The 23,039-nt window shown below is 45.7% G+C and overlaps 6 protein-coding genes across 6 annotated transcripts; 1 reads left to right on the top strand and 5 right to left on the bottom strand.

Moving 5' to 3' along the window:
* Positions 1-232: 232 nt before the first annotated feature.
* Positions 233-2,150, bottom strand: K444DRAFT_531013 (uncharacterized protein; the record flags this gene model as incomplete). Its single annotated transcript, XM_024874946.1, has 3 exons — positions 233-1,151; positions 1,203-1,610; positions 1,660-2,150. 3 exons carry the CDS (start codon positions 2,148-2,150, stop codon positions 233-235), a joined length of 1,818 nt encoding a protein of 605 aa, XP_024735632.1.
* A 1,297-nt stretch (positions 2,151-3,447) lies between these two features.
* On the bottom strand, positions 3,448-4,669 carry K444DRAFT_415598 (uncharacterized protein). Its single transcript, XM_024872660.1, has 2 exons — positions 3,689-4,669; positions 3,448-3,640 (listed from the first exon to the last, which is right to left on the bottom strand). The coding sequence occupies exon 1, from the start codon at positions 4,435-4,437 to the stop codon at positions 3,745-3,747; it is 693 nt and encodes a 230-aa protein (XP_024735631.1). The 5' UTR covers positions 4,438-4,669; the 3' UTR covers positions 3,448-3,640; positions 3,689-3,744.
* A 2,022-nt stretch (positions 4,670-6,691) lies between these two features.
* K444DRAFT_630415 (uncharacterized protein) lies at positions 6,692-8,528 on the bottom strand (the record flags this gene model as incomplete). Its single annotated transcript, XM_024883213.1, has 3 exons — positions 6,692-7,613; positions 7,666-8,099; positions 8,157-8,528. The coding sequence occupies 3 exons, from the start codon at positions 8,526-8,528 to the stop codon at positions 6,692-6,694; spliced, it is 1,728 nt and encodes a 575-aa protein (XP_024735630.1).
* A 588-nt stretch (positions 8,529-9,116) lies between these two features.
* Positions 9,117-14,005, top strand: K444DRAFT_562620 (uncharacterized protein). Its single transcript, XM_024876992.1, has 4 exons — positions 9,117-9,652; positions 9,727-12,235; positions 12,299-13,345; positions 13,404-14,005. Exons 1-4 carry the CDS (start codon positions 9,322-9,324, stop codon positions 13,699-13,701), a joined length of 4,185 nt encoding a protein of 1,394 aa, XP_024735629.1. The 5' UTR covers positions 9,117-9,321; the 3' UTR covers positions 13,702-14,005.
* Positions 14,006-14,943: 938 nt separating this feature from the next.
* Positions 14,944-16,543, bottom strand: K444DRAFT_415524 (SET domain-containing protein). Its single transcript, XM_024872659.1, has 4 exons — positions 16,490-16,543; positions 15,171-16,427; positions 15,096-15,118; positions 14,944-14,974 (listed from the first exon to the last, which is right to left on the bottom strand). Exon 2 carries the CDS (start codon positions 16,318-16,320, stop codon positions 15,187-15,189), a length of 1,134 nt encoding a protein of 377 aa, XP_024735628.1. The 5' UTR covers positions 16,321-16,427; positions 16,490-16,543; the 3' UTR covers positions 14,944-14,974; positions 15,096-15,118; positions 15,171-15,186.
* A 3,360-nt stretch (positions 16,544-19,903) lies between these two features.
* K444DRAFT_630412 (uncharacterized protein) lies at positions 19,904-21,014 on the bottom strand (the record flags this gene model as incomplete). The annotated part of the gene is made up of 3 exons (XM_024883212.1): positions 19,904-20,182; positions 20,239-20,489; positions 20,540-21,014. The coding sequence occupies 3 exons, from the start codon at positions 21,012-21,014 to the stop codon at positions 19,904-19,906; spliced, it is 1,005 nt and encodes a 334-aa protein (XP_024735627.1).
* Between the last annotated feature and the right edge of the window lie 2,025 nt (positions 21,015-23,039).

Raw genomic sequence — 23,039 nt, 5'->3', positions numbered from 1 at the left:
GACTTGTAAATCACAAGCTGTAACCATTATTGGAAACTAGTTTGGGCAGGTTGTCAAGTGAAGCGGAAAGATAAAGAGATAGAGCGACTCAATGTATTCCTGCGTCTCAGCTATCTAGCATTCAGCACGAAACTACACTCTAACTCACAAAAAGGAGTGAATATGTATCACGTCTCTACAAGACGTCTCATTAAACCCCTTTCCATCTTTCCAGCAGGGTACGAGCCGTCCTTTATACAGGCGAAGCACAACCAAAACTCGTAGCCACAGTGCCACCCGGTCCAAAAACCTGAATAAGACCCTCGATAGCCGCCCACGTGCCCATACCGGAGCACACCAACCCGCCGAGGAAATACACCACATTAATGGAGTTGACGTGCCAATTAACCATATAGCCCCTCATCCACCTCTTCACGCCGCCATCATGCCTCGTCGTCACTCCCGTATAGGGATCGAACCCCTCTCCGGGCAGCGCAGAATCCACCTGGCATCGATACCCAATATAGAGAATCGCCGGGAACGTGTACGTGAAGTTGAGGATCAACAACGCGCCAACGAGACCCGAGATGCCGTTGAGATTCGGGACGGCGGCCGCGACGATGAACGCGACGATCCAGTAGATGGGGCCGAGAGCATACCAAAGCAGCTTCCCCTTCTTGCTCGTGATTTCCGGCCATCTGAAGACCTCCTGGCAGACCTCGATATATACGGTCTTCATGCCGATATTAAAGTACAGCAAACAAGCCACGAACGCGGTGATCAGGCTCAAGATGTTGTTAACTTGTTGGAGACGGAGAGGTTGGATGGCGTTTCCGATGTTGGAGATGGCGTATTGGCCATAGTGTCCGTACACGAAGGCGCCGAAGAAGATGTACACGACGCAGATGAAGGACTGCGCGCATAGCATGCCTTTCCAGAAATCCCAGGGGTGGCGCATCTCAGCGAGGAAGGCGACGAAGAGGAGGGCGCCGCCGTAGGAGTAGACCATGGAGTTGATGCCGTTGAATTGTCCAGCGAAACCGGTTGCTTGTTGCATAAACTCGTCCGGGGGTGGGCCGGCGAAGGTGCGGATGGGTCCTGGAGGTGCTTTGAGAAGGGTCGATCGGAAGACCGCGTCAAAGTCGATGCCGTAGTTGGCGCAGGCCACCATGCTGGGAATTCGTTAGTGGTCGGTTGGGGAGAGGGGGTGGGGGAGTACGAACATAATCATGAAGCACACGACGTTCATCCAGACGGAGGCATTGGCCAACCAACCCAGACGCTGCAGAGATCGGATCATGCCCAACAACATACCGACCACCATGAAAATAATCATGCAGGCGATAAAGCAGATGCTGTCATTGGCCAACTGGGCGATAGTTTGGCCGCAGGCGAGAATCAGGACGGAGACGGTCATGAATTGCTGCAATGACTGGGTGATGTTGATGAAGTGGCGAGACTTCTTGCCGTATACGCGGAAGAAGGTGTCGCCATAAGACAAGAGAGGGTAGCGGGAAGAGTCGAGGCCCAAGAACACTTTCCAGAGAATCCAGCCGGAGAAGGCGGCGCAGATACCGAATATGAGGTAGAGGGCGATGCCGGGCCCGTAGCCAACGCTGGCAAAGACGAATCTGCCAATTGAGTTAGTACGCGATGATTATTCCAGGATGGAAGACTTACGGGGTAGTCGACCAACCGAGAATGTCAGTGGTGATCAGGTAGAACATAGTTCCCCAGCTGGCAGTTCTCAGTGCTCGCGAAGCAGTCCTCCACTCCTCCTCTGACACGACACCGTCCCGAACTTCAGCAGGAACGACTGCAGCATCATTCTTGTCTTTGTCGCTATCCGTGCTACCCTCGATGTTGCCTCTGGCAGCGGCGAGTGCTGCCTCCCGCCTCTTCTTCTCCTCGTGATGGATACCCTTGGAGAAACGGCCTTTGATGAGCGTCTTGATGCTCGTTGGGCCTTGCATCTCCTTGTACACGCGATTGGCCTCATTCTCCTCCGCACGCTCAATCTTAGCCCAATGGACGTACTCCTCGAACGTGACGGTGCTATCAACACGTGCAGCAAGACCCCAGGTGCGCTGGTAGATGTCGGACTTCTCAGCCTCGGCAGCTATAACTTCTCTGGGGTCGCCCAGAGGCTCGATTCCGGAGGCAGTGGCCATGATGCAATATCTTCAAGCGTTTCCAAGTGCGAAACAAGAGATTGAAATGAGCGCGAAATGGACAGCGATGGAGGGGGAGGGCAGGGGAATATAAATACCTGCAACGGAAACACGCGCAAGCAGCATGCCACAACCCCTCATGCCAAGCATGGATCTGCAACCAGGGTTCTTCGTTTCCGTGATAGGCAAATGAAGAAGCCGTCCCCTCGGGCAAATCGACATGCTGGCCAAGTCCACCTCCCTAATGCGAGTTGGGCTGGGCTTTATCTTCTCTAGCTGCCAGCAGTTGGCAGCGCATATCGATAGGAGGTTTGATCCGTAGGGCGGCAGGACCTCTCAATCTTAAATCCGCGTCGTTTACCTCCTACAATGCGTTAGAGCTGCTCCGCTTTCCTGTGTGACAGCCACCAAACTTCGCCAACCTTTCCCTCGTGTGAGCACTGAGCACCAACCACTTTACGCCCGCCCGCGTTACATCGTATACCCCGAGCCAATGGGGAAGCTGCTCTCTATTCCCAGAGGTCTGGGCGACCAGGGGGCAACAGCTCGACTATCAAAATATCGCAGCGGCTACAGTAGCATTATCCAGACACCTGGACAGGGGCTGGTTAAATCGTGGATGTCGGGTCTCTTATTCGGGTATGGGCATCCATGGACCATGCCGATTCTGTGGAGGTCTGAAGCGACCATTCCCGGCCCCATGATTGGCTGCCCCGTCTCCAGCATTTCCTTCTAGAAGCGGGATGAGCGGGTGGCTCTGGCTTGCCGCCTTGGCGCAGAACACCAAACACCCACGCTGATACATGTAATATACGCCCCCGAAATCCGTCTCAAGAGCTCTTGGCTGAGGGCGACAAGAGAGTAGCAGTGGTGGCAGTTCATCCGGCCTCCTAGAAGCCCAGACGTCAGGAATCGGATAGGCTGAGACCCGAAGCACGACGTCTTCCTTGCCAATTGGCGCATTGCGCCTGTTATCGCAATCGGTATTCCCGGTGTGTCTGTCGCGACACCTGGACACCACGATCCAGGACTCGAGGGGGTGATGCATGATCAATCTGTCAGTCACAACCGCCCCAGGTCGCACTCGCAAAGCAAGGAAGTCAGACGGATGACGGCTTCCAACGGCTGGAGTTACTCCGTGTCACACACGTCGATTCGTGCAAAATAGATTGATGCTCTCGTGCGCCGGTGTCTTTCTTTAGCACATCGTCCAGCATAGGCCTGCCCAATGCGGTAACTAAGTCACTAACCTGGTCCCCGCACAAGAGAGTTTTGGAAGATGGGCGGGTGATACGGGCTGGTTCGGCAGGTAGACTCCACGGCCAGTGCCAAGATCTGAGGGGTAATTGTCGCCTTTATCCGTGATATGGCACTTAGTGCCGCTATCGTCCTCATATATTCCCCCACTCCCATTATCCCCAACTCTCCGCTTGGAAGATCCAGCAATGCTCCATGCTTCCAGCGACGGCAGAGTTGAGCTGCTGAAAATGCTGTAACTCAAATCAAAAGCAGGCCATGTCACCTTGTGAAAAGCTTACCCTGCATTGGACTTATCCTTGGGAAGCAAGCGAGGGCAAGCGAGGCAAGATCGGCGCTAATGGCGGCTGAAGATATGGAACAGGAAGGTGCATCCAAGCATTGTGGCGCTGGTGGCTTTTTTCGCTTCAGCGCTCTCGTCAAGGATTTGACGAGGACGGAAGACGGCACTGGAAACGTAGCACAGAAATGGAAGGTGCAAAAACAAACAAGCATTGTGGCACATACGAACGACGCGAAGTGTGGGGAGGTGCAAAGAGAAGTGTGCTCGTCGGCCGTCCCGTCGCCTACCAATGTCGCGGGCAAAAGCGAAGATAAGTGTAGTGTGAAGAGGCCTCGGCAGGCCGTCCAATGATACCGCCAGACCGAGAGCTGATTGATAAGAATCGCCAGAGGTGAAATGAGAGAGAGAGCTGAAAACTTGATATGTGAAGGACAATTTTCTGGGAAAGGGGGAGGAGATAGGGGTGAAGGGGAGGGCGGAGATTACTTTGTGCTTCAGTCTGCCATTGATTAAGGGCCAGCGCGGGATCTTGACTAGGCAAATCATGTGATTACCAAACCCGATCGCAGCGAAGACGACGTCGACGAAACAGAATTTGAATAAAATAAAATGTATAGAGTACATGGGAAATGGGAAGTGGAGCAAGTGCAGATTCAGAGGCAAGGGCCAATCATGTGCCAAGGCACACGTGATACGGGGTATATCGGTACCTCCACCTAATTCTCTCCCACACCTTGCGCCTTGCATGCATGAACCTCTCCTCCGACCTGTTTATCGGAACCACACCAAAGGCTTGGCTGCTATTCCCGCCTCGGCTCAAAGTATTGCCGGGGACTTGGCAAAGAGGTCGAGCCTGGGGTTCACGATAGTGGCGTAACATCAACTCGGGGTGGAGAACGGGAGAGCAGGTTTCTTAATTCCAAACCACTGGCTAGGCAAATTCTGAATCTCATGAGATGGTCGCCGCAGGGCGAAAGCAAACCAAAGCGAAAGCAAAACAGGCGTCGGAAGGTGACTATCAACATTGACGAATAAAACACGTGATGTAAAGCAAAACACGCGAAACGAAACAGCCAAAGGCAGCCGTAATAAAAGCGGGTAGCAGAACTCCTTACTCTAAACTTCTAGCTCACGAGAACTCTCGAGAGTCACGAGTGAAATATAGCAAGAAGAGAAAAGTACAATAAAGCAAACGACGGCGAAACACCAACTTCAACCAACACAAGCATGGCGCCAAGCAGCCAAACACGGATACGGCCATACGAAGAAAAGTGCACCACAACCTAGCGATAAATTAAGCAAAAGCGCAACACAGCATGGCACAAATCTCCAGAAGAGGCGCCAAGCCCTTTTATATACTGCACTCAAAATAAGGTTTTGACGATCGGGATGATTTCTCCCCCGCTTACTCCGCGTCCCGTCGTGAGTCAACGCCGCGCCGCACGCGGCGTTCGCTTCGGTAGGCTCGGCTCGGCTGTCCCCAAGGGAGAGCGGGCCTTGTCGGGGGTGCCATCAACACTGCGAGAAGGCTACGCAACAGCATGATGCTTGGTAGAAGGATAGAACGAAAGGTGGAGTTTGAGATAATCATTTGGGCGACAGAGGCGACAGAGCACTAGGAGGTTGGAGAATTGATTGTTTTTAAGTCATTGTTGGTGGGAGTTAGGGAATTTTTCAGATGCAGATGCGCGTCTGTGGCACAATATATATCTTTGAATATGGCCGAGATTGGATGGGGGCACGAGTTGAAAATATACTCTACCTCATCTTATTATCTTTGGGGGTTCGTTTTTGGCTCCAATCAACCGTATAGTATGCGAATGAAAGAAGAGAAGTGCACGTTAGCGAGAGGCAAGAGGCCACGGAGGACAGAAAGGGGGGAGGGTACATGGGTACATGATTCGAAGGGTATACGACAGGCGGGGATTTGCGCCATCACACTTGAGGCACGGAAAACATGCACCGACAAACAATATCCGGAAGCAAGGAAACCTTAACTCGACCCCATCCCTCGTCCGGATCATCCGGAGAACCAATAAAATATCCCGTGAAGTCACGGACATGGACCTTAAGTTGACCCCACTCCTCATCCAAGCCATTTTTAGCGCGAGCACAAAAGTCTCCGCAGTGGTGCGAACGCTTGATTTATATCTATATACCCACAGAGTCCGCATTTTGTGTATTTTCCTTGCTGGCTCCTATCCACACTTGAATGCCTCAGACCACACCTTCGTCCTTCTCCAGATCAACTGACACGATGACATCACAACACCAAGTCTGAGTCAAAAGCGGATCTACAGTAAGCTCATCTCATCCCTCGCCTCCTTCTCATCCCAACCTCTCGCTTTGCTGTTGCCTCCTCATAAAGCCATATTTGAATCTCGGAAGCGCTGTGCAACCACATGCTCACAAGAGTTAATGGGACCAATTCGTCCCCCCTCTGACCGAAAGTCCATGTCTTCTGGGTCGAAGTCTGCCATTTGTCACAGCTTGCGTGGGACGTTGGTGAAAGCTTTGAGGGCTGGGAGGAGAGTTGAGTGCAACCCCGGACTCAACGGATTAGGGGTTGGTGTCACGGGCTGTGCAGATGCGTGGTTCTAGGACATGCATGGGCAGCCCCGCGGTGGCGTTGCCAACACAGCCCTGAAACAAGCAATTTACTAGGCACCCGCACAGGCCGTCAGCTTTGCTGAAGCTGGTCGATCTCTTATCAGTTGATACTCCGAGAGTCCAAGACATACATAAAGTGCGGTTAAGGATTGATCAGATGTAGCTTAGCTTCCCACGCGTGGGTGGGCTCAGTTGAAAGCACGGCGCGGCTCCATCCACCAACTATCGCATGATTCTAATATAGACTCATTTTACCAGTTCTCTTGAGCATCCAAGCTTGTTTCACTTACAAGTCTTGTTGTAACATAGTCCATATTATTCTAACTTCGGGCTGTCTGTGCGTCGTCGACGCTGGCTTAATAAAGGGGTTCAACGGCCCAGCTCCATTTCATCACATCTCCAACTTCGGAATCAACCCCCAACTCGCCTGAAAGCTATCCCTTATCGGCGCGACCACAAACCTCTCCACATCCAGCTGAAAGTTCCCATGTGCCGAATTCAATCCCTTAACGCCGGTACCCATGATAACCTGATGCGTAAGACAAGCCTGGACAGCATCATGATAGCACTGCCCCGCCTCCTCAAGCACCTTCCCCTCGCCAACTAGATGCTTCGCCGTCATGAGGTCTAACATATCTTCATCCCCTCCTTGCATTATATCTTCTTGTTGATCTCTCAGTTCTGACAATCGCCGTCCAAGAGCGAGCTCTACGAGCGCGAAGCCGAGACGCGTGAGTACGGGCTCGCCGAAGCATTCCCAGAACGCGGAGGTGGAGGCAGCGTGTGACTGGGCCTTTGGACTGAGACGGCTGTGCGAGGAATAGAACCTTTTCGTCACGAAGATCTGCGACTTGTCGCCTTTCAGGACGCAGAAGTCTTTCCAGGTCCACCACATGTCGATCCATGGCGTCCTGTAGAATTGGAGAATTGCAAGGCTCAGACTGAGAGCTAGATCCATGCGTTTTCTCCGGGTGATTTCGTCTTTGTGAGGTGGGGAGAGGTACTCCTCTAGAGACAAGAGGCTGGGTGGTTCGGAAGAGTAGCCGTCGAGGGAGGTTACTTGAACCTTGTACTTCTTCTCTTTCACGCCTAGAACGCCGAGACAAGAGGCAGGGGCGGGTATCGGATTTTGCTCGCCGAGCGTCTTAATGAAGTTGCAAAGGTCGCCAATGAGACCTCCCTGTTCAAGACCACTGCTTTTGCTGAGCGAGAATGATCGACCACGGGCAGGAGGCGAGCAGCCAGGACTACCGAGCGATGAGGGCATCGTATCACAGCTGCCTCTATGTGACCAACGTCGCTGGGTTGATATGCTGCTTTGTTAGTCTCTGTCTGATATGGGGCTTTTGGACGAAAGATGCGCACCTCATGGTGTCATTTTCAAGATCTATGCTGCTAGCAGTGGGCGAAGTTGGGCCGTCCGCAAACACCTTCGCAATATCTTCATCCACGGGGAACACGATCTCAAAAGGTTGAGTTAGATCTAGATCTTCCGGCGAGTGTGGACCTAGGCTCGCCTCATGTCCTTTCGGGCAGTCGCATTTGTAGCCCTCATTTAAGGCATCGTAAAACTCGTTTGCTTGTGCGGATATTCGGCGGAGGACGTCGTCAGGAAGTTTGGTAGAAGTTTTCGGTGTTCGTCCTTGAGCTGGATACCCAGGGCTCGCGCTGTTGGTAAGAAGTCTCTGAAGTCGGCCATTCAGTTCATGTAGCTTGCGTAGGCTCTCTCTAACAGCCGCTTGGAGGGGTATCGTTTTCACACTTCGAAAAACACTGCGTATTCCCAACCCTGAACGTTCCTATAACACGAGTTAGAAGCATACCCATAATAGGGCGTGGAAAGTAATGTAACGTACCGTAGAGATCGCATGGCTCTTGAGTCTTTCATTCAACGTCGCCAAGAGGTTGTCCATTTCTTGTAGAGTCTTGAGGACTATGGGGGACTTCTCATCTCCCAGACGGCTGCGAAGGCTTCTGTCAAGTGCCGGGTCCTTCCAAAGAGCCTGATTTGGTTTGTCTCTTGTGCTCAGTTGCAGAAGATCAGCTTCGGAGATATCGGATGCGAGAAGATGTCGAACACATTCGACATAAATAATCTCTTCGACTCCGAATTCATCGTATAAAAGCTCCCAATCTTGGGCATTATTTGCACCCTTGTATAGTTGAAGAACTTGGACGATCAAGGGATATGCCCTTAATACCAACCCGATTGCCTCAAATTCAGACATGTTGTATTAATATCGAATAATTGGAAGTTTGAAAATTTTCTGATCCGAGAGAAGCGTTACCTCAACAACTTGTGAGATAGTCGACAAAGATGAGTGTAAAGGCCGACGGCCCTCCGGCAAGAAGCAGCACAGAAGACACAGAAGGAGGTAGGGTGGTAGGCAGCATCCCGCGCAAAATCTGCCTCGACGACCCCACGAACTGTGAGGCTTGCCGCTTGCATATGCAATAATAAATGGGCACACCCTCTTCCCGTTCCCGCAGCTTCGCCCGGCTTCTGACCGATGGCCTGGCACAAGTTTCTGAGATCTCAGAAACCACAGGAACTGATCCAATGAACGAAATCACTTAAGTCATTCTGTGCATGCAGGTGGCCTCATGTGCGACCGCCCAGGATCTTTGTGGGAAGGAAACGAACCACTTTTTGTGTAAGGCTGAGTTGGGTCGCGGCAGATAAGAGTCGAGAGGCGACCGAGGTAACACGAGCTGACGAACCATTGTCAGCTTCGCCCAACCACTGAGAAGTTCTTTTTTCACGCGAACTTCAGCCAAGATACAAGATAATACAGAAGAGGGGCAACTGCCCAATGATTATAACGAGACCTATCAGGGCTGAAGCCACGGGCTTCTTAAGGCTCTCCACTTTGTTGCTTGCCTTTTGTGCAGTAGACACAGCCTCACTCAGCAAAGATTCAGTCTTCATCTCCCCCGCTCTCTTCGTCCATGATATACCGGTACAATATGCTTTGCGTTGAACTCTTTTGAGTAGTTGCACGAGAGTCGAGATAATCAAGAATGGCACAACGCAATCAGATGTACCAGGCCTTGAGACGCCGACAGAAGCCTGTTAGCAATCCCCAAATAGCACCCATCGCTGCACTATTTGAAGATTGTCGCCAAAATTTTGAGCGATTGTGTGTTACTGCAAGAGGAGTCTCGAATCCCAATTCAGGAGTTTTGGATCCCAATTCAATTCTGATAGAAGACAATTATGGAAAGTTCTTGGCATGGGGAAACGACACGGGGGCTTCATCTCGATCACTTGATCATACATTACGAAAAGACTACGACCTCTCAGTAGTGACCTTGGACTTGCTGAAGACACTGTACGAGAAGCTCAACCAAGGTATGCCACCGAAGTTTCTGTCCTCAGTTCCCTTCTTTTCCGGGAACGTGATGCTAACTTTCCGTTTCCCAAAGGAATCGACAGAATTCAAAGGACAGCTGAGGCTACCATTGAGTTTGATGAGTTAGAGAATGAAGCTCTTGGGTCCAGTCTTACCTCAACCAGCGATGGATTTGCTTCGATGAAGACAGAAACGTCCCACGATGCCAAAGTGTCCCAAATCCTTCAGTACATTGAGGGTCTCGTGGGATGTCTGATGAAGCTAGCACCGAATCTGTGTGACCCATTTCCTCTCGACACCTACTCCAGAGATGCGAAGCCAAATGATGCCGACGAGGACATTAGCTTGGCCAAGATCTTGTTTCCCACGGCGACACAATCCCTACTTGATAGGTTGGCATGGGCGAACTGCAGACGACGGAAATACTTGCAAGATCTGCAACAAAGGCGTCAAGAGACGTCATACAGTGCTCTGAACATCAGGGACTACAGGCGTAACAAGAAGTCTCCGATGAGAGATGTCGCAGTTGATGCTTTCAACTTCCAGAAACCAGGTCAAATCGAGGACAAGCATCTGCAATCTCCGAAGCCTCGATTCCGTCCGACGGCGAGCTACTTTGCCCCTCGCGCACCTAGTGAGGCAGGCGCGTCGTCGATTATGGAGAGTGTGTTTTCTCGTCCTACCGCCGATTTGTCATCGGCTGTTGGAACATCAATCCCGGATGTGGAGGTTGTCTTCAAACCACGAACGGTTCCCAGGTTGCCAATAGCCTTGGAAGGGGAGCCTGGCCGCAGTTTCTTGTGCCCCTATTGCTTCGATGACCTCGAGGTTGGCCTCAGCATCGCAACAAAGGATGACTGGAATCTTCACGTCTTTGCCGACTTGGAGCCATATATGTGTACTTTCGATAAGTGCTTGAGGGCGGAAAAGACTTTCGCAATTCGCGACGAGTGGTTCAGGCATGAGTTGGAGAGTCACCGAATCCTTAAAGTGTGGGTGTGTCACTCATGCGTCAAAGAATTCAGTTCCGCCCAGGCGTTTGAAGAGCATCTTCAATTGAACCATGGCAATATTTCAGGCCCAAGTCAGATGGCCATGATGATACAATTATGTGTGAAACACTCGCAGATTCATCCCAAGGAAGAAGTCTGCCCGCTGTGCGCCTTGAAGCTTTGTGTAGAGGAAATGCGGGATCATATTGCTAGCCATCTTCAGCAGTTTGCGCTGACGTCCATAAATGGAGATGAGTCGTCTGAAGAAGATGACAGTGATGACATCCAGTCTGTAAGGTTCCCCGAAGATAATGAATCGGTAGTGGGACAGACCAAACTCAAGATTTTGGAGGACTTCGTGGACGAACAATTGGGTTTCGTTTTGCCGGACAAGAAAGCTGTAGCAGACACAAATGTGGAGGAATCAGTACTTGATTTTGTTCTGGACTCAGATGACGAGGAAGAAGAGGAGGAAGGCCATGCAGGGTTATCTAGAAAGCAACGGGTCGAAGAAGCCAGAGACTGGAAGCTAGGAAATTATCTAGAACATCGCTCTGGAAAGATAGCTGGCGCCAGCAACGACCGGAATCGCTTCAGTAAATCCCCGATGAGAGGGGGAATGGATGCAAGGATGCAGAATCCTCATCTCTCAAGCTCTTCGACGAGCGTTCGGACAAAACTGCGAACGCAACCGCACCCCCGAGAAGATGATTTCGTGGGCAGAGACGGCGACCTCGCAACGATGTACCGGGTACTCTCCACGGCAGGTCGGATCTGTACAATATGCGGCACAGGAGGGATCGGGAAGACGGCCACCGCAATCGAATACGATCATCGATATGAGAACGCCTACTCATACATATTTTGGATCCAAGCAGAGACTCATGTCGGAACTGCAGACACATTCAGCCTCATTGCCACGGTTTTAGGTCTCGCTCCGGACGGTGAGGAGCAGAAACAATTGATCGAGCTAGGACGCGAATTCCTAGAACAGACAGAGAAGAGATGGCTGTTAATCTTTGATAACGTCGAGAAATGGACAGATATTGAGGCGTACATACCAGTAAACATGCCGGCAACGCAAGGATCAGTTCTTATCACAACTCGACTCACGGATCTGGAGCCAACACCAATCCCTACGAACTATTTTCGAATCAACTTGAAAGAGATGACCCCGGATGAGCTTCAATCTTTGCTGATCCAGAGTTTGCAGCCCAGTCTGAAGCATGAGAAAGTCCGCTTCCACCCGGAGTGGAAGACTGCTGGAGAGATTGCAAGTCTGGCAGGACTACCCTTGGCAATAAGCCAGATCGTCGGATACGTGAAGACGTCTGGATGTACTCTTGCCGAGTTCTTGGAATTGTGGAATGAATGGTGGAAAAACAGTGTTTCTTCTCGACCAACTGGTGCTTCCTCAAATGCGGCACTCGAAGCTATCTGGGATATTGGGTTGAACGAACTAGGGAAGGATGGGCTGAAACTTCTCAAAATATTGGCCTTTGTCGATAGCGATGGGATTCAAAAAGAGTTGCTGATGAATGACCACACGTTTCCTGGCCTCGCATTCCTCAAATCTTCAACACAAGTCCGGTGAGGCGTTGTCCCTCTCTCAACGTCGTGCATTTTAAATAGACGTGCTGACTATCAATCCAGTTTCCGGAACATGGTCACTCAGCTCACCGAGAGAAAGTTAATAACAGTCAGACAGCAGAACGGTCGGGATATATACTCTGTCCATCGACTTTTGCAACACCGACTGTTGCAAGATCTTGCTGAGAGTCCAAAGGAACGAGACGAAACCTTCGTCCTTGCCTTTGAGCTAATTCGGGAGCGACTTCCGAAGCCATCTGGCGTCCATGATTCAACAAAGTGGAACGCCTTCAAGGAGTACCTGCCCCATGTCTTGACCCTGCAAAGAATATACGTGGATGCTGTCCCACCGATTGCCCCGTTCCTGGGACTGGCAAGTCTGTTTAAAGATGGTGGTGTGCACTTGTGGCAGCGTGGGATGATCTATGATGGGCTTCGACTGCTCAACTCAGCTGAAACGATATTGGATTTACTCGAATGCCAAGAGGATCAGATGAGAATAGACATCCACATCGCGATCGCTCTTTTGATTCAGTACTTTGGAATAAGCCACCGAAAAGAGAGCAAGGAACGCTTCTGGAAGATTTTGCAAATTCGGAAAAAGGCAGCTTGGGCCAGCACCAACACATCACTGCCAACGAAAGAACACGGACTACTGGTGTGTAACGCTCTTGCTGATTATGGAAATTGCCTTCTCCAATTCAATAATTACAAGGAAGCAGAGCAAATTTATCAAGAGTGTTACGTGAAGTACCAAGTTTGGGGAACGGAGGACGAAATCCCTTTTGAATACGCAAAGTTCAACCATCATATGGCCCTTTGTCGGATGTATCACAAGGATTTCAAGGGCGCCCAGAAGCTAGCGGAGAGGGCAGTCGAGCTTGTCTCGCGGCAACCTGGATCACCTCAACTAACGCTGAGGTTCAAATTTGATCTGGCAACGATCATCACACAGAGTGGAAATATCGAAAAATCGCTTGAAATTCAAGAGCAGATCTTGAAGGCACGACTTGTTCTGCAGGGAAATGGCAAGACCAACTATTTTACCCTGCAGAGCTACTATGCTGTTGGTGCATTGTATGCACAACTGAAGAAGTGGGATGAAGCAGAGTAAGTACTATAACTTTTCCCCACATATTCAGAAGAAATCGAAACTGATATCGAATAGAGTGAACTTGAGAACAGCTCTTATGAAGGCAAAAGAACGAGCAGACAAGGGGTTCTGGCCGGAAGCAGCGGTAGCACGAACAGAGTTCCACCTCTCCCAGATCATAAGGGGGAGAGGTAACGACTCGGCAGAGGCAGAAGGATTGGTGACAAAGGCAAGATCTGTCCTCTCGAGGCTCCTGCCGTACGATCCACTGGACGGAGTGGCGGCGGAGGATGAACTTGCTTTGTTTGATCATTTGCAGCCTGTCTTTGGGGGGCGTTTTACAGGAGTGTCTCTTCTGAAGTATATTTTGTAAACCATATGCTACGTCCTGCTGGGGTTCATGGATAGCTGGAGTTGTTTGGGTAGCGTTAACCTTCATATGTGGGGGTACAGGATGGATATTATTTTTCTTCGCTTTTTCTCGGAAGGTAGGGATGGATGACCATTGTTGGTTAAAGATGGAGGGCGAAGGGGAAAATGAGGGGAGAAGCATACTTCGTACTAAACAGAGCAATGAGAAGCAGACAGATTGGAATTCCGGATAACCGTGGTAGTCTCTGTTTCCGCAATCGCTGGTAGACTGTCTCCTCGAAACTAGCCCTTGTACTAATTCTGGGAACTCTAAAGCTTATCTTTACCAATAATGGGAGCTTCTTTCACGTGTGCCATAGCTTAGTTATAGGCCAGTGGCACCTAGCGGCGCGCTAAACGCGCGCGACCAGTATAGCTCCTTGCTCTATATTACGTAAATCGCGTAAGTAAACAAGAAAATACTCTTAAGTAATATATTACAGCTTATTTATATATAAAGCTATATTTATTTTACTCTTAAAAGAATTCTAAGAACTCTAAGCCTTACTTTTATTTACTTAAAATAAATATACTTTTTTTTCTTTTTATATTAAAATTATAATAAAGCTTAATAAAAATTAAGAAAAATTAAATAATTAGCAAGTTTGAAATTAAAATAATAATAAGAATTTTTTTATTTAAAAAGATATTATTATAATATTAATAATAATTAAATAATATATAGTTTAAAGGTATTTTACTAATATTAAATATTAAATAAAAGTAATATAAAATTACTTAAAATTATAGTTTTTTTTAAGTTTATATTAAATTTTTAATTAAGGAATTTAATTCAAATGTTTTAATATCTTTTTTTAAATAGTTATTAAAGTAATTATTAAAGTAATTATTAAAAAAGATTTAATAAGAAATATATATATATTTCTTTCTTCTAAATTTTTAGAAATAAAATAATTACTTTTTTTTAATAATCTTATTAAAATATTATTAGCCTTAAAAGTTCTATATTTATTATAATTAAGAATATACCAAATTCTTAATTCGTTTTATTTATTTCCGGAAACATTAATATTTATATTTTTAGCTAGGTTATTTCCTTATTTATTACTTCTTAAAATAATATTTCTCTAGTATCTTATATAAAATGGCTTTTTTTTTTTAGCTCTAGCTTATTTCCGAAAAACATCTTTAATTATTTTTACTTCTTTTCTCTTTCTCTTTAATAAAAAACCCGCTATAATATTATTAGAAATATTATTTATTAATTTTGAAACCTAAAGCATTAGTAATTTCTATTAAGGAAGAATATGGCCCCAAGTTTTAAAGACACTTAAAGAGGAAAATAATGCAGTCCGGGAGTTACTCCGGTATAAGGAGAGGGGTATAAACACTCACGTTTTAGCTTCAGGATTTTATTGCTTATTAATGTGTATTAGCCTGGTTACAATATACTATTCATAGGAGATATACAATAATTAATAATGATCTAGCTCGTTAAAGCTCCCTTCAGCATCCAAAGCCAATTCTCAAACTCAGTCCCGCTTAGCCTTTGAGGTGTCTCTACAGAGAGTTCTTCAGCTGCCCGTTTCATCTTTATCGTAGTCGGGCTATCATCTCCCTCAATCAGACGTCGTGCGTCGTATGTCCTTTGGGCGAAAACCCGAGCCCTCAGTTTATCCCCGTTCTCAGTAGCAATTTCATATGCATCGTTATATGCTCGAGGGATAAGCCCATCCCAGATCCCCTCTTCGCCAAATAAAAGGAACATTGTGTGTAAAAGATTGAGCGCCATCTCTGGCTCTAAGCCGCCCCAGAAATAGCTACCGACAGCCTTATCAATGGCTTGAATTTCCCTCAGCCGGGTGTCACTACGCTCTCGCTCGGTTCGCGGTAGTAAGCAGAGCTCGCATTTACAGTCGAACTTGAACTTTTCCTGTAGAAAACGCTGCCGCTCTGTATATACTGGCGTGGTCGGTAGATACGTAATTGTAATCTCTTCCCCCTCTTTAATATCTTGGAGTGCATGGACGGTAAGCCGGCTAATGTTCTCATTCCATGTATTCTGCGAGTTATGCCGGCAAGAGTGATTAATGAGAGAGGCTTCAAGGAACAAACCGCCGGAGCTGGTATTGGAGCCGAGAGGAAGGACGTTCGTCCTAGCAATACCGAGAGATCGACTGTGAGCATTTCCATAGATATTCGTTAGGTCGAAGAAAGAACGCTGTTGGTCCACATTGAGGCGCTCAACCTCGTTTGCAACGATTCGTTCTAAAGAGTTGATATTAGAATTATCCCGCGGAACTCTGAAAATAGGGGCCTCTGATAGTATGCGAGTGCCCTTAGGGATCTTGGTTATAGCAACGAGCCCCTTTCCCTTTCCAGCCATTGCCTTGACAGTATAGAGTCCACCTACGGACTCAATTCCCTTGGCAGACGATGTGGTGAGTTCCTGATTCTCTTCCACCTCGCCCACCGGACCAAGAGCTGCGGCAGTATATGCCATGGCTACTACGGGCTGCTTGTGGAGTGGAGAGTCACGAATGTGCTGGGATCGAGATTGAGAGTCCCCGAAGCGTTTGCCGCAATCGCAAAGCACTTTCCTGGGATTTTTCTTTGGCATCTTCGATGCGAGAGTGGGTTTCGGTGTAAGAGGCAACCTAGATATTTGCAGAGCGTGCTAGCATGAACTTGCGGCGCTAGATTGATTGTTGTCAAGGCGATGATGTCCTTAATGGAGCCTAACCTAAGCGTCAGCGGATGAAAACGTGTTGCCCCGCAACAATGCATACTAATAGCAAATCGTGTGAGTTTCGGTGTAAGAGGCAACCTAGATATTCGCAGAGCGTGCCAGCATGAACTTGTGGTGCCAGATTGATTATTGTCAAGGCGATGTCCTTGATGGAGCCTAACCTAAGTGTCAGCGGATGAAAACGTGTTGCCCCGCAACAATGCATACTAACAGCAAATGGTGTGGTGTGTGAGTCCACGTCAGTGTATCCCGCAGAGCCACACAAGCCACAGGTCTACCTCACGGTCCTTAAAAAAGTGAGGTATAAAAATCAGCGACACCCATTTCGCGTTCTACTGTACCGTGCTCCTTTCGCCACTTTTGCAGCCCTTACGGACTCTGTCATCGATAAGGTCATCTTTGAATTCGTCAGCAGTCTTGCAAGGGGAGGGCTAGAAATTGGAGCGGTTCGTCGTGTTAAGCAGAGCGCAAAACAGTTTGAGGGGAAGGCTAGAAGTGAAAGCCGGAAGTGAAAAGTCTGATGCCAAAGGAGCCGAAAGTTCGACGCGACAAAAGCATTTTCTTAATCCAAAGTAAAAATATGTTGGCTGCCACTTTTAGCTAGTCGGAGGATGTCGGGAGACAGGAATTTTCCGGTATCCGCCCGTAACCAGTCACAAGCTTCGCATCCACACGTTTAGTAGCCACAGGTATTATTTACATAAAAAATTCTTTTTTTTACTGAAATTACTGTAACCACGATGCGGCTGACCAGGATTCCTGATTGCTTGACTAGAGGAGGTATCCCCGGGGGAGGCTTGACGGGGATAGAGTTACTAAAACAGGTTAGAAAAGTCTATATCCTCTTGCGAAAATGGTTATTGATCCGATTAGGCTTTTCCTGGGAACGCCGACCACTAATCTGCGTTCTCCTATACAAGTTGATGCCTTGATGCGGTTATAGAGCAGGCTTAAAGCTTTATTAGTTTACTAGGAAAGCTAGTAACACGAGAATTATACTAGTTAAATCACAAAATAATTAATATGGCACCTTTTCGGAATATCCTGGATATTGAATTGGGATCTTAATATCTGGTTAAGTCAAGGCTTAATATAGAAAGCTTTATTATTACTTTGGTTACTATATGAATTCTTTTTTATTACTTTAATAATAGTAATATAATTAGAAACCTTGAAATAAATCTTTCTTATATTCTAAATATATAGATATATTAAATAACTATAAAATACTTAATAATAATAATATAATTATACTTAAATATAAACTTATTTAATACTAATAATATTAATATAAAATTTATTAACTCAAGCTATAATTAAAGTAATATTAATAAATATAAAGCTTTTCTTAAAATAGCTAATAGATAAGAAACTAAAAACTAAGCTAATAAACTAATAAATAAAGAAATACTTATAAAGTAATTATAAGAAATAAACTAAAGCAGGTTTAATAATATTAAAGCAAGAATTAAAATTACTAGTTTATAAGGCACGTAATAATAGAGTAATATATAAGTAATTAAGGTAAATAAGCTATAGAATAATACTTATAAATATAACTAATTCCAAGAATTAATTCTAATAAAAGACTAATTAATATTTTTTTCTAAAGCTAGAAATATCTCTTTATATATTTCCTAATATTTAGCTAAATATATAAAGTTCTTTATTTAATTAGGAAATATAATTCCATATAATTTATATAATTCTAATTATAAGCTTTATTTAAAATAGGAAACTAGATTTATAATATCTAATATCTATTTATATACTATTATATATATATCTATTATATAGTTCTAATATTATTATAAATAATACTAATAAATAAAGTAAAAGAATTCTTTTAATTCTTATATTAATTAATTAAATTACTAATATTAAAAATTATATAAATAAAAAAGAAATAAAAGAAGCTTAACGTCCGTCCCTATATAGCGGAAAACCCTACATGCCGGAAAAAATAATAGGTACTTTGACTTCAAGCATCTTAAAATCTGTACACACCTTAATATCTCCTATATTTTCTTATAAGTTATATTTTGTAGCCACTCCCGGACACCCTAAACACCTCCCACTAGAAAATCACATTCCCATCGTCGCTCTCACGCTTGATTTATAAAGAGTCTCCTCTTATAGCATAACAGACTTCCTCTACCACAGCTCCACCACCGAGCTCTTACTATCCCTAATACTTGTAAAGCGGTCTTATCTAACCTCTAAGACCTCACACCTATGCAGGAAATCGTTATCAGCCTTGTGGCTGCTATGGCACGCAAATTCATACATGATCGCCACACGGATCTGTACCTCGAGTGGAGGGGACTAACGATATTTGGGTTAGAGCAAACCGATTTTTGGTTAGAGCAAAACGACCCCGCACGTCCTATAATATTTACGCTATAATTTCATTTATGAAGCCTTAGGCATAAAGGGCAATTGTGGCTGGAGGTACTATGGCCTGCTGCGCCCCATCTAGCTTAGTAATGACTTCAGTACCTCGTGTAACTGGCGTAGTTGGTCTAGGCACGAAAATCACGAACAAAATCTTAAATATAACAGACCCTGTGTCCAAAGTCGTATTCAAGCCAGTAGCGACGGAGCTTTATTAGTCACTCTATAACCAGAGACAAACTATTCAAGCTCTTATTAAGCACTACTTGAGGCTCAGTAATCGAGAAACCTGTATTGTCTATATAGAGAATCAATAAATTTGTAGCAATTGCTTGCTATTAGGTGAGAAGGCTACTTATTTTTTCTAGGCATTGGCGGGAGCACACTTGCGCCTTGTTCAATGCCCATAAAAGACCGAATTGAAATTATAGACCTCGTGTCTTTTTGCTCGTACACAGCACGGGTACCACTGATTGCCAAATGAGGTTCAACCATGCCGGAAACGATAGAAGAACCAGTTGTAGAATCGTGAAATATGGACATTGTGGTGTTGGGACAGTAGGGTTGTCACAAATTTAGTATAGTTAACAACCTGTGACGGTATAAGAGCACGAATGAGGTCGTATGCGATTTGGGCAAAATGATTGTTTATAAAGAGATAAGAGATCGTAAGGAGAGCTCTGACTTAAAGTATTGTGTATAATAGTACACAAGTGAGACTATTCACAACGTATAAAAGTCACGTAGCCATCCCTTTACGTTATCTAGGACCATGATACAACACGAAAACATATCGAAGGGAGCCCCTTCCCACATAAGCTCCGACAGTTTGGAACAAGCTTCAGTCCACACCCAGGAAATTTTCTCTCCCCTCAAGTCCTCGCATGGACTTGGATACTCCTTGGACTGCGAATTTCTTGGGCGAATTCTCATGGCCGAAATGAGCAGATTTGGGTCAATGAGATCATATAGCGATGTTCCCAATAAATACAATTTCTACGGCCGCAAATCTAATTCAAGTTGGTCAATACTATTTTCAAATACTTCAGCTGGGGTATTCTTACGCTGCAGTTGCGGCAATCACCTCGATCATTTTAGCGGATGTTGATATCATAAGCGCAGCGGCAAAAGTTATAGTGAAACCAACCATAACGCCGATCCTATTGAGAGTGTTCTTCACAAAGTATAGTGCCAGAATGGAACCGAGTGGGAGTATGGCTGAGAGAGCCAGAATGGCCATATTGCGGAGCATCTTGATCAAAAGGTCGGCTCGTGAGAAACGTCTCATGCTACCAAACCCCAATTCCAAATCTATTTGCTTACTGGCTTTTTTCTTCAGCTATTGCCAATATTATCAGTTATATGGCTTGTGTGACATATCCATAGATCACTCACAAAGTCAGGAGCGGTGACGAGCCTGGCGAGTGGCGAGACTAATTTTGAGAGCGATTTCTCGAGAGGAGTCTCTTCGCGCTGTTCCGTCAATATGACTAGGTCAGAACGATCCTTCGTGCGAAAAACGTCGATTTTCTCCAGCGGATGAAATGCCTGTTTGAAGTCCTCTTCTAAGGCATTAAGGAACTGCAAGTCCGAGAATGATAGTCGACCTAATCGAGCTACATCTTTAGCGCGCAATAATGTCTCATCTATTAACTGAGTTAAGAACTATTTCGCAGAGATTCATATGAACACTTACAGTACTCCTTCATTGTCTCTTTCGTTTTCAGGATTTTCTTTGCTCGTTGTTCATTACTCTCGGGATTTCTCAATTCTTGTTCAAGCCTAATCAATTCCTCTTCCAACTCGGACAAGATGAGCATATTCAGGGTTTTGAACTGCCGGAAAATGGCATCTTCTTGATATATTGCCATTAGCTCTGCCCTCTTAAAAAGCCTCTCTGTCTCCTCTCGCAAATCTTTCGTGGAGGGGGCCAGATCATCTTGCCCAACTTTCTGCGCCGTTCCAGCCTGCTCGATCTTCTTCACCTCATGTTCGTTCTTCTGCGCCATTTCTGGGCGCTCAGGCAGATCGTCAGTCTTCTCCTGCGTCTTCTTCCGTGTCGCGTTGATGCATTCCAGCTTCTCAGGCTGCTCTACCGAGCTCGATGCCTGCACGTTTTTATCACCCTCCACCTCCCGTATCTCGTCCTTAGGAAGTTGCTCTTTACCCATTCTCGTTCCCGCAACAACTTTGATCAATTCTAATATAAAAGAGGAAATGGGAACGGAAATGCGCGAGTTTTAAGAACTGAGGAAGCTGAGCTGGCGATCGGCGATCAGCAAGCCTAACCGCGAGGCCTCTGGTATCTTGGCCAAAATACCGGGCGGTGAGCCATTCTGCCCACGGGAAATTAGCGAGCGTCGAGAGCAGGGGTCCAAAATACCGCGTCCAAAATACTACAGTCGGTCCGATCCAAAAGCGACAAAAAAAAATAAAAACCACCACAATACTAATTAATATAAATCGTATTAATTAAAACTATACTATATACTATAGGAATTAATTCTATGTTCTCAAAATTATAATATCTTTATTATTAAGGAAGTTATAATGCACGTGATTAAGCGAGCAAATATTTTAGCGTTTTATATAGTCGTTTTTTTACTTTGGTTGTCACGTAACTGCCCCCCTCAGTTGACCGCTCTTCTATAATTATATTAATATCTTAATAACCACAAACCCAATTCAGTGCCCCTTTTGTATACTTCCAATGGCTACCTCTGTAAGCCTTCAGAAACGCAAGCGAGCTGATTCGACTCTTGATTCAATTACAGTTCTCACTATAGCTAAAGAAGCTGCAATCCAAGCATCTATTAACGAACGGCATGGGAAACCCTCTAATATAGAGGACGATTCTAATAAATCAGATATTAAACAAAACAATAAAGTAGAGCTTAAAGATTCGACTCTCTTTTGGGCTTAGTGAAAGCTTATTATTAGTAGTAATAAGACGATTATTTTGGAGAAGCCTATATTCGTATAGCGAGAGCAAAGACTCACAGAGCAGGCTAGTAAGTTTCTTATCTTATTTTATTATAATATAAGTATATTAATATTATTTCTAGCTTCTAGAGGCTCGTTGTGATAGGCACACGTGATGGCGCATGGACAGGTGTCAGATGTCGTGGATCTAGTTTCCTATTTTGGGTACAGCTTGCGATCGGAATCGTATGGATCGCATGGGATTTCCTAATTAAGTAAAGGGCTTCGCATGCCTGGCTAAGCACTAGGGAATATATAGGGAGACGCTCCTAGCTTTGGAAGGGGCATCGATTAGTCTCTTGTTGGAATCAATTCTTGGAATCAGTTACACTTGCAAGCGTCACTCCGCAGCTTACTTACCTTGACTACTTGTGCATCACCCTGCTATTACGTGCCTTACACTCGTATATTCCCAAATTAATAAAAGAATCAGTAAAGCCATTGAGAACTCAACAAAAACATATATATAATTAGAGGGCAAAAGATACTCAAGTTACAGAGTAATCTAGTAGGCTTAAGATCCCTATAATCGTACCATCTTTTAAATAAAAGAAGCTATAATTCGATATTATTAGAAGATCAATTAATATCCCTAGGGATATGCAATTAAGGGAAGAGCAAAGGCTTGAAGATAAAGACAATGGAATAAACGAGCTACTTTTGGATGCCCTTATTAGAAACGCTTACGGAGATAACGAAGCTCTAGACATACGAATGACTTACCAAGAAGTCCTTAATAATATGGATATTAAGCTAGCTCAAACCAAAGAGCTATATACTCTATATATAATCGCTGACTTATACTTACTCCGGCAATATACCTAATAGCTTCTAAAGCTAGGGTAATATTGACTTGGAAGGGTTAATATATCGCTCTTAGTAGCTTCCAGTAATCACCGCTTAAACGATGGAAAGATACTAGCTCGGCGAATTAGGGGGCTATTTAATTACTATTAATAGTGGCATGGTATTCCCCAAGAAACTAGGGGTAATAAAAGAGAGAATACCTCTTATCTGGATAACGAGGATATTTTTTTAGCCTGCCATACTTGGTTAATTAATCAAGAGCTTGGAACGATATTACCAAACGATTTCCTAAATACCGTTAATCAGGAGATTTTACCTCGATTATTATCAATAATAGAAAAGCCTATCGCCCGCAGTATAGCTTACTTATGGCTCCCTAGGCTCGGCTTTTATTACTATGAGACTAA

Source organism: Hyaloscypha bicolor (assembly GCF_002865645.1).
Source record: "Hyaloscypha bicolor E unplaced genomic scaffold K444scaffold_87, whole genome shotgun sequence".
Classification (NCBI taxonomy): domain Eukaryota; kingdom Fungi; phylum Ascomycota; class Leotiomycetes; order Helotiales; family Hyaloscyphaceae; genus Hyaloscypha; species Hyaloscypha bicolor.
Note: the sequence above shows the minus strand (reverse complement) of the source record. Positions and strands in the feature narration are given on the sequence as shown.